This window comes from Coregonus lavaretus (genome assembly GCF_964263955.1).
Source record: "Coregonus lavaretus genome assembly, chromosome: 4".
In the NCBI taxonomy this organism is placed as follows: domain Eukaryota; kingdom Metazoa; phylum Chordata; class Actinopteri; order Salmoniformes; family Salmonidae; genus Coregonus; species Coregonus lavaretus.
Genome location: NC_139991.1, coordinates 25,670,880 through 25,684,694, shown reverse-complemented (window position 1 = coordinate 25,684,694; position 13,815 = coordinate 25,670,880). Strand labels below are relative to the sequence as shown.

The following is a 13,815-nucleotide window of genomic DNA, read 5'->3' as shown; positions in this document are numbered from 1 at the left end:
GTGCAGTAATATAAATCTAATTTTCATAAAATATATAAGCTGTTTACATTAATGGTTATTATATTTCAAAACACTATCAATAACTATTCATTTTAACACCAAAAGCTAGATTGTTAAATTATAATTGACAGAATGGCTGCCTTATCATTCTAGCGCAAGGTATGGCGTTTTTAAAAATGATTTTCAACGGGTCTCCCGATCTAAGAAACCTGACCACAGACACTAAAGTGATGTCACACTAAACAAAACCATTTTTTCATGCACAGAACACATGCAGCAACAACCCAATAACATTTGTTGTGATTGGTTCGCAAAATAATCATAGCACCCTCAAACACAAATGTCCCACTACACATGATGTCCCACTAATGCTGACTTCACCGCAAGTTATCAGGTAGGCCTATATATACACATACATGTCATGTTTGTTAAAATGCTAACAATGATTAACAATATTAAATGTCATGCTATTAGATATACTGTATATCAATATTATACATCATACTTCTCTAAAAACAGAATTGACAAGAAAACATTTATTGCTACTTTATGCTTGACCTGCATGTTTATGCCCCAGAAATTATACTTCTGGAGACTGCGGTGAGCTACACAACTTTAGATAGTTCATGTTTCCTATAAGATAATTGTTGTACTTTGCAAGTTCAAAATTATCCCATCGATAAACACTGTAAATTAAGAACTTTAATAAATACACTTTTATTAATAAGAAATTAAGAATGAATAAACAATTAATAAGTAGGAATAGTAATACGTTTACAGAATATGTACATATTTGTAAGGATGACATATTATAAGCATTTAGTGTATTTTTAAAGTGTAGTTTAAAGTGTTACCTCATATTCTACGCTAGTATGATAACTTGAGAAAAAGGTCCAGTAGATAAATTAACACATTACATTTCAAATTATACGACGTAAGACTGGTGTAAGGCTGTTTTTTCCCAACAGATTCTGAATAATGGGGGCCTCGGTGTCTGTACGGAACCAAACGCCTTACACTTGGCACTACGAACTTGTCGGCGACGTAAGTATCTGAGTCAATGTAAAATCATTATAGTTATAAACGTAGTGTAATGTTGTGACACTTCTGCTACTAACAGGGACACTTTCTTACAGAGAACAAAATCAACAGAATTTAAATATGCCAAGCTAATTGATAATGGTAATAATGTAATTTTGCTGAGTGTAAGGTGCTCTGTGAAATACCTGATCATGATATTTATAAACCTAGATTATTGGCTCTTCCCAATGCTGGCATGCCACTAAGGAAGGCAAACATTATGAAGAGCTGAACTAATAATGGCAGTGTTGATAGAGTTGAATTCTGTTGATGTTGGTAAATGTATAAAGTCGGCCCATTGTGTATGATAATTACATTTCACTGAGTGTAGCCTACCTTTAAGTACTGTGGACTACCTGAAAGGGGCTGTTGGTAGTAAAAGTGCTTAACGATATTGTCCCTGTGACAAAACTAAAACAAGTGTAATATCAGACCTGGAACATTTATTTTGAGATCAATCTCGAAATATATTGAGCAATAAATTGGATCGCTGAAGATTAATCTTAACACATTTCAAGATTGAAAATTAGATGTGGTATTGCTTTTCTGTTTTCCAGGGAGGTGGCAGTGGCACGTTGCATGGCTGGGGTAGTGTAACAAAAAACCTCAACTCTAGGTGGATCCATTGCTACCTAAAGTTAAGATATGACAATCACAGTTATAACTCCTTCTCATATGAATTCAACAGTCACAAGCAGGGCGGGAGTCAAACATTCACTATTATAGAAACCAGTGGCCGTTCACTTATTCAACTACTGTGTGACGCAGAGTCTAATAGTCCAACATGTCCAAACTATGGTAAGTACCTCAAATTCATACAAATCTGCTGAGCTACATTATCTTGTTCAAAATGTTCAGTTTGGAAATAAACCATATATCCTCAATACATCATTTATCAGCAACTAGTATTTGCAACTGAGCCAATTAATGTAAAGGTTTTTCCTTACAGTATATAAATAATATAGTATTGGTTCATATGTTCATGAAATAGCAATATTGGCTCAGGGCTGCTATTTTTCTTATTGACTAGTATTTTGTTGGAACAACATTGGCTGTTGGCTACTACGTCTCAAATGGCACCTTATTTGTAAACATGGGCTCTGGCCAAAAGTTGTGCACTACATAGGGAATATGGTGTCATTTGTATTCATCAATCAGGGAAGCAAGAGGAAGACCGTATCCGTCAGCAGCAGGAGGAGAAGGAGCGGCGAAGACAGGAGCAACGAAGACAACAGCAGGAGGAGATGGAGGAGCAACGAAGACGACAGCAGGAGGAGAGGAGGCGCCAGGAGCAACTGGAGAGGGAGAGGAGAATCCAGCAAGAAATCGAAAGAGAGTGCGAACTTTCGGGTAAGAAGGTGTCAAAGGGAATAGAAAAGCTGAGACAGAAGCTGAGTCTTAAAGGACAACAGCGCCATCACCAGCGTACACAAGTACTACACCAGATGATAGAAGATGATGCTGCAGCAATCGTAAGGGATGAGGTATGAGATATTTAAAAGGGTTGTAGAATTTGTTTTATTTTGCATTAATGATTTTGTGTTTAGCATTAATGTTGCGTTAACTTAATGATAAACATATTATTATATTTTTCTGAAAATACAGTTTCTCATATTTACATAGAGTTGCCAATTTACATGGGACCACCACTAATAGAAAAAGTGTTTCTAGTATGACACATACATTTTTTATTGCATCTGTACTAAAACATTCCTTTTCTTTACACTTTTTTTGTGTTGGAACCATTTTATTCTAGCCAGGGCACTTGAAAAATAAGTTTGAAGAGCTTCTGAAGAAGTACAAGATCACTGAAGACAAAAGCATGCAAGAGGACAAACTTGAAAACCGAATGAAAAATCTTCAGAATGAGCTAAGCCTTCAATACTTTGGAGAGCCTCAACTGTCCATCTGGTGTCAGTTGACCATAGATCGTGCTATCAGCCAAGGAGAGCAATCACTCACCGAGAGGTTTAGCATCCTCACGGCTGTGGCAGAGCTAACGTTGACCAACGACTCGGACACAGACAGTAGAGAGGTCCAACTACCTGACTGGGACCAGAAGTATGACTTTCTCATCCGTCTTCTTGAACAGCTGTACAGCACCAATCCCACAGTGGTTCAGCAACTTGTTCTGAGCATTCTTGACATGTTCACAGAGGTGTCAGAGAAAAACAAGGGGCTCCTTAGTCAAATTCTCTTCAACATGATCTGGACACCTTCAGAAATTCTGCTCTTTTTGCGAGGTGTTTCAGGCATAAACCAAGAGTTAGCAACCTCAATCCTTCATACAGTGCGGACGAACAAGCTGGATCTTCTCTCTACTCTCTCTGCCCTGAAAGAAAAAGAGCCTGTCAACTCTCTACAATGGTATGCTGAGGCAAAAGGGGACAAGGATGCCAACACCATTGTGAATGAAATGCGAAATGAAAAGTACCCAGAGAAAATACTGTCCATAATGGAGGAAATTCTAGGATATATGACAGAGGAGCTTCCAAAACATGCAAAGGAGGACTTGGATCAGGTAAAGATAGAGGAAGCAAAGCAGATGATCAAGTCTCTGGATTTTACTAACCCTGACCTTGCTGTTCTCAAGGAGGTCCTAATAAGGATGTCTATGGCTGTGCAAGACTGCTCAACCATTTACACTCAAAACGGTAAGAACATAGAAGGCTACTTTCCTCGCATCACTCCGCTGGAGTCACTGCTCACTGCTGAGAAAATAGAAGGCTACTTTCCCCGACTCACTCAGTTGGCATCACTGCTCATGCTCCTTCTACCAAAGTTAACAGGGAAAAAAGGTATCCTTCTGGAAATCGGCACAGGTGAAGGAAAATCTTGCATCTTGGCTATGTTTGCCACCATCCAGGCCATCCGCGGCACTAAGGTTGACATTGTGACCAGTTCTCCAGTCCTTGCTCGCCGAGACCAAGAGGAGTGGAAGAAACTGTATGACATGTTTGGTGTCACATCCTCTGTTGTGCCACCACCACAGATACAGGGAAGCTCCCCTGAAAGCAGGGATAGTAGGCTACAGGAGGCTTACAGGAAACAATTAGTTTACGGAACCGTTGGCAGCTTTGCAGCAGACGCATTGAGGCAGGAATTCGAGAAGGACACCACACGTGGGGAGAGGAGGTTCGACATGGTGATTGTGGATGAAGTGGACTACATGACTTTGGACAATGGAGTTCAGGTGACGTTTCTATCCCACGAGGCAAGTGGCCTGAGGCACCTCGACCAAGTCCTTGCTAGCATATGGGCCATGGTATCTATGTGTCAGCCAATTGAGATGGAAGATACTGGAGAGATTGAGTGGGCAACTGGAATCCAACATTTCCACAAGGCTGCAAAGTTAGCTGTTATCGGTCCAGCGACATCTCAAGAATTCTCTGAATTTCACATTTTGGAAGCAGGAGTGGAGTTGGGTATCTATTCAGATGAAGATTTTGACATGTTCATGCAAGCTCTAGAGAACGCAGAGAAACACGATACAACTGAGAACAGGAAAACTGTTGATACATTCATGGCCAAAGTTGGAATTACTCAACAGTGTGATCTGCTCACCATCATGGAGAAAGCACTGGAGAATGATGTGGCCATTGACTGTTACTCTGTGACAAACAATAAAGCCGTGCTGGTTGAGGAGAAAAAGTTGCACAACAACCCTGATATCCTGGAAATCAAAATGCTTCTCCTCGAGAATGGACGAGCCAGTGAGATCATACCAGAAGACAAACTCATTAAGGCAACTGTCTCTGAGCTGAAGTCTAAAATCAAATATTCTGGCAACTCTCAGTCAAACTCAGAGTTTCTTGTGATCCCCTCTTTCCTTGAGAAATACCTTGAGAATCGGTTACCAGTCTTTGTGGAAAACGCCCTGAAAGCCATCATGATGACACAAGGCAGAGAGTACATGATTGATCAGACATTGGAAGCGGTCAGAGACGAGCATCTCTACCATGCCATCATCCCAGTGGACTTCCAGGCCAGTGGAGTGTTGGAGAAGAACAAACGCTGGGGGGATGGCCTGCAGCAGTTTCTGGAGATGAAACACCAGCTGGCAACCACTCCTTTGTCCAATGTGACAAATTACCTGTCAAACTTCCATTACTTTCAAAAGTACCTAAAAGGGAATGGGATATTTGGTGTGTCTGGGACATTAGGGGGCGATGCCGACAAAGATTTCCTTGCAAGGCATTACGAAACAGACAGCTACACAATACCAGCTCACCGCCATAAGAAGGTTGTTGAGCTTCCAGCAATTCAGGTCAGTGGGCAAGCCCAGTGGATGGAGATCCTCTGTAAGACAGCAATGAGAGTGGCAGACATTGGTCAGGTTGTCTTGGTCATATGTGAGGATGTCAAGACCGCAAAAGAGCTTCTGAAGAAAATAGGGGGCGAGAATCCACATCCCCCCATCACATTATACACAATCAGTGAGAAACACAACATTGAGAGTACCACATTCAGAGGGGGACATATAATCATATCCACAAATCTAGGAGGTCGTGGAACAGATATCAAGGTTGATCAGGATGTCAACCTATGTGGTGGCCTCTTCGTCCTCCTGACACATTACCCTGGCAGTCGCAGAGTGGAGAAACAGGTGTTCGGAAGAACTGGTCGGAAGGGAAACCCGGGCGTGGTCCAGATGATCCTCCGTGGGGATAACCTTGCCCCAGCATACCAGGGCCAGCCTGTGGAGATCATGAGACAACTGAGAGAGGAGTACGAAGTCCAACGCATCAAAGATATGGAGACAGATGAGCTTCTCGAAATCAAAATAAAAGAGGACCTGTTTGGCACGTTTTGCGAATTTCTTGACAAGTTTGACGGCAACTTCACAAAACAGGAGAGAGATGACCTGTCGGGAATGGGGCCGAAAGATGTCCCTGAGTGTTTTAAAGATAAAGGCCCTAAGTTTGATTACCAGCCGGCACTCAATGCTTTGAAAGAAACATGGGCATTGTGGCTTACCCTTCACGAGGAGCACATCCGTCGGCACGAAGATATCAGTGTTCTTAAAGCAGACCTTCTTGAGCATATCACAAATAGGGGCAACATGCTGCTGAATGGAAAAAGTCAAAACTTCTATGACCACATAAAGCAGGCTACCGGCAGAACTGACTTGCACCTCCGCAACAAAAGTAAGTGTGACTATGAAGCAAAGTCCTACTGGAAAGATGTTGAAGAGTGTGACCCTTTTTACAGTGCCATGGCACTGTACAACCAAGCCTTCATCACCATCAACATGGGCAAAGATGGCTACAAAACAGAGGCAAGGGAATTACTGGAAAGGGCAAAGACATCTGTGGATGTTTACTTGTCAGAAACAACAAATACCATGGTTTCTTTTCAGATTGCCACAAGAGGCAACTTTGAACCACATCATGAAGGAGAACGCAACTTTCTAAAGCAAATAGATTCCAGGATGAGCATTCACAAAGCTTGGATACTTAACATTGACCTTGTGGTAAATAAACTTAAAGAGCTTGAGGGGGAAGGCACGGCCATAACAGAGGTATCCTCAGTGTACAGCCTCTCAGAAAATCAAGACTACATCACAGCAAATGAACTCACGGCCTTGTATGACAATGGCCTGTGTATTGTGTTTGAGGTGAAAAGGAAGCCCGAGTTCAGCTTTGACGCTTTGATTTGTTTCTTCATCGGTGTGAGTCAGGTCATCCTTGGAGTTCTGGTTTGTGCCCTGTCGTTTGGCGCTGGAACCCAGATTGGCTTTAGTCTCATCTCTGAAGGAGTCTCCGACATGATTGAAGGGATAACTGGCATGATATCGGGCACGTTCAATTGGGTGCAATGGGCCATCTCCAAAAGCATCAGAATTGGGATGTCTCTGGTCTCCGCAGGGTTCAGCGCCATTAAAAAAGTTGCCATCACAGCATATAAAGTCCTCAATGGTACTAAGAAACTCTCATCTGTCGCAAAGGAAATCATTGGCACAGGAAAATATGTTTTCAAGTCCGCACAGGGAGCGGTAAAATCTATCTCCAAAGAAACAATTAAGAATGCAATAAAGAAAGTGGTATCCCCTACAAACATGAAGGTGGCTCTAAAACACACAACCATGTATGCATTTCAGGAGGTAGGGAAGCAGAGTGTAATCGCAGGAATTAACTACGGCATTGATGCTGGAATTGGGGCCATCTTTAAAATTATTTTAGAAAAAGCTTTCAAAGACATGGTCACTTCAACAGTCAAACAGAATGCCGAACTAGGTCTTAGTCTCACTAAGTACATTGGCTCTGCAGTACCTAAAGGAGCTTTGCAGAACCGCAGCAATTATAAAATTGACTCAAAGCTTGAACAACAAATGAAAGATTTAGTTCAAGTTATGACAAAAGATCTTATTCCTGGCCTCATGACTGATGCCACCACATCCCAAGTCAGTGATGTTATCAGCAGACTCTCTGAGGTGTGCAATAATGCAACTGACCTTGTGGAAAAAAGTGGGACACATTGCATTGCAAAAGGAGTCAAAATAAGTGTAGAAATAGCTAAACACACCACAACCTTGGTCCAAATGATTCAATCCATTCCTACAGAACATGTTATCAATGACATATTTGTCCTCAAATTAAAAAAAGAAATTGAAGAGCAGCAAAGAAATCTGGAGCAGTATGACCAAGATGGCAGACATGACTTACCAGATGTGATTCGCCTGAAGGATGAGTTCCTAAGCTCCATTTCGGAAAGTGTCTCCCAAGCATTCGTAGATGCTTGTGCTGGTAATATGTCCGACTTTGTGACGCGACAATTCAAGAAGAAGGTCAATGCAGTCACTGGAAAAGTTGTTGACAATGTACTTGGCAGACACAAAACTGAGGGCTTTTTCCAGGACCGGCAGCATAAACATGATATGAAGTCAGCCAGTCAGAAGACTGGGAAAGCTCTGTCAGAGACTGAAACAAAAGAACTCCTGGACTATGCAGAGAAGATTGGTGATGTTAATAGACCAGCCTCGGCCCTGGACATTTATATCCTCACAAACAGTGACCTGCTCCATGGTAAAGGCATCCAGTTCAAAGTGGTGGATCAACATGGGAAAACACTCTCAGAGGAGTCCTACCCGGGAACGAACAGCTCAGCCGGCCAAATCACTCTACGGCTGACCAAAGAGCCTGAGGAAACACACAGGTATTTGTCCTAAACTGTTTGGTAGACCTTCATCAACAATACTGCAAATCTCCCCAAATTAGGATCTCTCCAATTAGAACTACATTAATGAGAACCAATGGTGCTCTTTATTTCTGCTCTTTCAGTGAGAAAGGAATCCTCTCTAAAGCAAAAGACAGAATCGAAGGAGTGGAAAATCCATACAGTGGTCACTTTGACATCATCCAAGATGGCAAAGTAATCCCTGTGCGCTCAGAGAACCAGAACTGCCTGTACCATGCCCTAGCACAGGCAATATCTAACAGGTCAGAGGATAAGATCAAGAGTCAAGCTGTGAATCTACGAAACAACGTTAAAGACCAGGTACTGTAGGCCTACGCATGTCTACGTATAGTTTAAATAATTCTTAAACTAAGTAACTTCCTGAAATATGTAATTATAATCAAATCCAACGAAGGAACTCTAGGAAATTAAGATGATTGGTAGATACCAACTGTCCCTAAATAAAATAAATGAATATAACAGATTGCACCTTTAACCTTTGTTGTGGAGTAATTGGAGTTATTGATACCTGTTATGTCTTCCCAAAGATCAAAGGGAACCTTCATGCTCATAGTGAAATGGTAAAAACCCAGAAGGCCTATGATGCACTCAAGAAAAATCCTGGAAAATATGCTATAGTTGGAGGGGTAGGGCTGACAGCAACGACAAGTGATGATGAGGAATATGGTCACGATATCAGTCCCATGAAGTATATTCCTTATAGTTCCTCAGGGATAAATGAGGAGGACATAGCCTATGTGTACCAACTTGGATTAGTTGGTCCTTACAAAAGGTAATTTAGCATAATATTTGTTTTATTTTTATATGGGCATTGTTCAAATCTACCAATGTAATTATAATGACCCTGCATTGTTTTTACACTTGAATACATTATTAAGACCAGAAATGTATATAATAATTAATAAAGCATTGACATACAAATTGTATAAATAGATGTGTTTACATGAATTGTACTTTCATAGTACAACCTTTTCTCGTCTATCCCCTCATCAGAGTCAAAAACACCAGACTTATCTCTGAATGCATGGGGGAAAGAGGCGTTGTGGAGGCAGACCATATCCCACCAAAGAGTTCCCTGAAGCAGGCCAGAGACCAACAATATCAGATGAAAGATCTTCAACAGAAGAATCCAAAGCTTTACGATATGATAAACAGCATTGGATCAGATTCAAATGGAGAGAACCTGCCCACAATGCGGGTTCTCAAACAGCATCACAGGAATGCTCTAACCACTGGAGCCAGTAACGCATCTTTCATCTGCAGGTGAATTATCTATTATTATACAGTGCATTCGGAAAGTAGTCAGACCCTTTGACTTTTTCCACATTTTGTTACGTTACAGCCTTGTTCTAAAATTGATTGAATAATTGTTTTCCCTCATCAATCTACACACAATACCCCATAACGACAAAGTGAAAACAGGTTTTTAGAAATATTTGCAAATGTATTACATATAAAAAACGGAAATACCCTATTTACATAAGTATTCAGAGCCTTTGCTATGAGACTCGAAATTGAGCTCAGGTGCATCCTGTTTCCATTGATCATCCTTGAGATGTTTCTACAACTTGATTGGAGTCCACCTGTGGTAAATTCAATTGATTGGACATGATTTGGAAAGGCACACACCTGTCTATAAGGTCCCACAGTTGACAGTGCATGTCAGAGCAAAAACCAAGTCATGAGGTCGAAGGAATTGTCTTTAGAGCTCCGAGACAGGATTGTGTCGAGGCACAGATCTGGGGAAGGGTACCAAAAAATTTCTGCAGCATTGAAGGTCCCCAAGAACACAATGGCCTCCATCATTCTTAAATGGAAGACGTTTGGAAACACCAAGACTCTTCCTAGAGCTGGCCGCCCGGCCAAACTGAGCAATCGGGTAGGCCTTGGTCAGGGAGGTGACCAATAATAATATGCCATTTAGCAGACGCTTTCATCCAAAGCGACTTACAGTCATGTGCGCATACATTTTTACGTATGGGTGGTCCCGGGGGATCGAACCCACTACCCTGGCGTTACATGCGCCATGTTGTACCAATTGAGCTACAGAGGAGCACCAAGAACCCGATGGTCACTCTGACAGAGCTCCCGAGTTCCTCTGTGGAGAAGGGAGAAACTTCCAGAAGGACAACCATCTCTGCAGCACTCCAACAATTACGCCTTTATGGTAGAGTGGCCAGACGGAAGCCACTCCCCAGTAAAAGGCACATGACAGCCCACTTGGAGTTTGCCAAAAGAAACCTAAAGGACTCTCAGACCATGAGAAACAAGATTCTCTGGTCTGATGAAACCAAGATTGAACTCTTTGGCCTGAATGTCAAGCGTCACGTTTGGAGGAAACCTGGCACCATCCCTACGGTGAAGCATGGTGGTGGCAGCATCATGCTCTGGGGATGTTTTTCGGGGGCTGGGACTGGGAGACTAGTCAGGATCGAGGGAAAGATGAACGGAGCAATGTACAGACAGATCCTTGATGAAAACCTGCTCCAGAGCGCTCAGGACCTCAGACTGGGGCGAAGGTTCACCTTCCAACAGGACAACAGCCCTAAGCACACAGCCAAGACAATGCAGGAGTGGCTTCGGGACAAGTCTCTGAATGTCTGGCCGACTTGATCCCGATCTAACATCTCTGGAGAGACCTGAAAATAGCTGTGCAGCGACGCTCCCATCCAACCTGACAGAGCTTGAGAGGATCTGCAGAGAAGAATGGGAGAAACTCACCAAATACAGGTGTGCCAAGCTTATAGTGTCATACCCAAGAAGACTTGAGGCTGTAATCATTGCCAAAGGTGCTTCAACAAAGTACTGAGTAAAGTGTTTGAATACTTATGTAAATGTGATATTTCCGTTTTTTATTTATAATAAATTTGCTACAATTTCTAAAAACCTGTTTTTGCTTTGTCATCATGGGGTATTGTGTGTAGATTGATGGGGAAAAAAGATTTAATCCATTTTTAGAATGTAACGTAACAAAATATGGAAAAAGTAAAGGTGTCTGAATACTTTCCGAATGCACTGTAGGTGTAATCCATCCCTACCCTTCCGCCTGTGATACACAACCGAGGCTGAAATAAAAACACAGAAACAAACCTACTTTGATTTAATTCAAGCAGGGTTCCTGCCTGGTCCTCTTCTTAGATACCTTTAATTTTGCTACAGTGTGAAAAGTTCCATTCTTGTGGTGTATTAGGAATTGAATACTTACTATCTATGCTGCTTCCCTATTCGGAATGTTCTCAATCTCTTAACAACACTGTACATGCCCTTCCAACTCATAGGAAGCTGCTGGCAGACACACTTGCAAGCGGAGATGTGGAGAAATCACTGAAGTTCTCTTTCATCATGGCTCATCCGATTGCTTCTGACCAGCTCAGAGACAAAGCAGGTGATTATTGTCCTGTCTGTCCTTCTTATATAGGACATTCTTGACTAGATTTTTCTCATTTCAGTTTGAATATTAACCCCTTAATTTGTTTATGTTTTTATTCTAGGAAACCCCAATCGACTTACCCCGGGCCCCACTGTTATTTCTCCTGAAGGAACAGTGTTATACTACAAAGCTGGCTTCAATCAGATGCTGAATCACCACAGTAAAGAGGGGATCATCGACCAGAATCAGCGGAAGAGGCTGAAGTCCTGGGTGGCCGACGAAAAGTACCTGGACCAGAACACCCCAGAGTATAAAGACATCTGTACAGCCATCCAAGAACAAAACCTCCCCTGAGGAAATGTTGGTAAAGGGCTAAAATCATACTTTTATATTCAGCATATGAATATCATGAATTCAGTATAATCATTCTGTTAATCATTTATTGTTGAACCTTAGGTGAGTGACAATTCAACATTTCTACTGCTTCAAAATTATTTTACTTTGTTATTTTTGCTTACAATTGATTATTCATAAGGTAGCCTATGGCTTTTCAAAATAGATACAGTAACTTATGTGCAATCGCATGAGATATAAGCTTGCTAAAAGAACAATACAGTGGGGGAAAAAAGTATTTAGTCAGCCACCAATTGTGCAAGTTCTCCCACTTAAAAAGATGAGAGAGGCCTGTAATTTTAATCATAGGTACACGTCAACTATGACAGACAAATTGAGAAATTTCTTTCCAGAAAATCACATTGTAGGATTTTTTATGAATTTATTTGCAAATTATGGTGGAAAATAAGTATTTGGTCACCTTCAAACAAGCAAGACTTCTGGCTCTCACAGACCTGTAACAACTTCTTTAAGAGACTCATCTGTCCTCCACTCGTTACCTGTATTAATGGCACCTGTTTGAACTTGCTATCAGTATAAAAGACACCTGTCCACAACCTCAAACCGTCACACTCCAAACTCCACTATGGCCAAGACCAAAGAGCTGTCAAAGGACACCAGAAACAAAATTGTAACAAAACCTCCCCTGGGGAAATGTTGGTAAAGGGCTAAAATCATACTTTTATATTCAGCATATGAATATCATGAATTCAGTATAATCATTCTGTTAATCATTTATTGTTGAACCTTAGGTGAGTGACAATTCAACATTTTTACTTTGTTGTTTTTGCTTACAATTGATTATTCATTAGGTAGCCTATGGCTTTTTAAAATAGATACAGTAACTTATGTGCAAGTTGCATGAGATATAAGCTTGCTAAAAGAACAGTAGGTTCTTTACAGTAAGCATTAAATTGACTTTTCAGTTTGTTTCATTCAGTACTGTATACTATACTGGGTGTCAAATTTCATTTCTCAATGTCATAATATTTACTGATGTCATAATATTTCATGTTTTTATTGTCTTAGTATTGAATTATATAACCTACTCTCAATTTTTGTGTAATGATCATGGTAACCTTTTATTCTTGTCATCAGTGCTTTCACAATCAAATCATGGTCTCATTGGCAGTGTTTATCATGTTCTTGATTTCTTTACTATTGGATTATGGATGATTTTATATTTACTCAATCCAAGATGGCGTTTTAATAAATGTTAATACATTTGTGCATTCTCAAAAATATTATCTGCATTTGAAACTTTTGACAATAAACTGATTTAATTTGCAAGACTATTAGCAATGGGCTCGTTCGAGCGGATACATTTTGTCTTTCAAAGTATGTTGCATTATGGGGATAAAAAGTGTCCGACTTGCGCCTACATATCGATTTCATGAACTTTACAAAAACCATGTGATCAAAGGTCATGCAATTTTTTATGAAGTCGCCTTCAAGTTGCTACAGTTGCTTCTCACCAACTGCACCATGCAGCCATCGCCTGGTTAGTGGGAGGCACTAGTTGTCAACCAATCATTAGGGTGATTTTGCTTGACCCACTCGAACGTAACCAAAGATGTGACTGAAACAGGAACCAACTTTACCACGATTCTAAAGCTACAGGGGATATGAAAGTGATATGAGACCTCTCTCTAACCAATTAATTGTGCACACGTTATGTTTTCAGTTTGTGAGTGTGTGATATGGGGGTATAGAAGTTTATTTATACATTATAAAGACAAACTTTTATAAACAATAGCTGCTATGTTGACACTGCC

General features: G+C 41.0%; 2 protein-coding genes and 1 long non-coding RNA gene across 3 annotated transcripts; all 3 read left to right on the top strand.

Annotated features, from left to right (window-relative positions):
* The first annotated feature begins 323 nt into the window (after positions 1-323).
* LOC311127767 lies at positions 324-1,850 on the top strand. Its single transcript, XR_014613142.1, has 3 exons — positions 324-394; positions 969-1,044; positions 1,638-1,850. It is a non-coding gene; the product is annotated as an uncharacterized lncRNA (long non-coding RNA).
* Positions 1,851-1,864: 14 nt separating this feature from the next.
* Positions 1,865-6,963, top strand: LOC311128601 (uncharacterized protein; the record flags this gene model as incomplete). The annotated part of the gene is made up of 4 exons (XM_084160782.1): positions 1,865-1,878; positions 2,207-2,564; positions 2,837-6,882; positions 6,948-6,963. The coding sequence occupies 4 exons, from the start codon at positions 1,865-1,867 to the stop codon at positions 6,961-6,963; spliced, it is 4,434 nt and encodes a 1,477-aa protein (XP_084016908.1).
* A 113-nt stretch (positions 6,964-7,076) lies between these two features.
* LOC311127807 (uncharacterized protein) lies at positions 7,077-13,337 on the top strand. Its single transcript, XM_084159688.1, has 6 exons — positions 7,077-8,235; positions 8,361-8,577; positions 8,805-9,049; positions 9,271-9,540; positions 11,556-11,662; positions 11,769-13,337. Exons 1-6 carry the CDS (start codon positions 7,139-7,141, stop codon positions 11,999-12,001), a joined length of 2,169 nt encoding a protein of 722 aa, XP_084015814.1. The 5' UTR covers positions 7,077-7,138; the 3' UTR covers positions 12,002-13,337.
* The last annotated feature ends 478 nt before the right edge of the window (positions 13,338-13,815 follow it).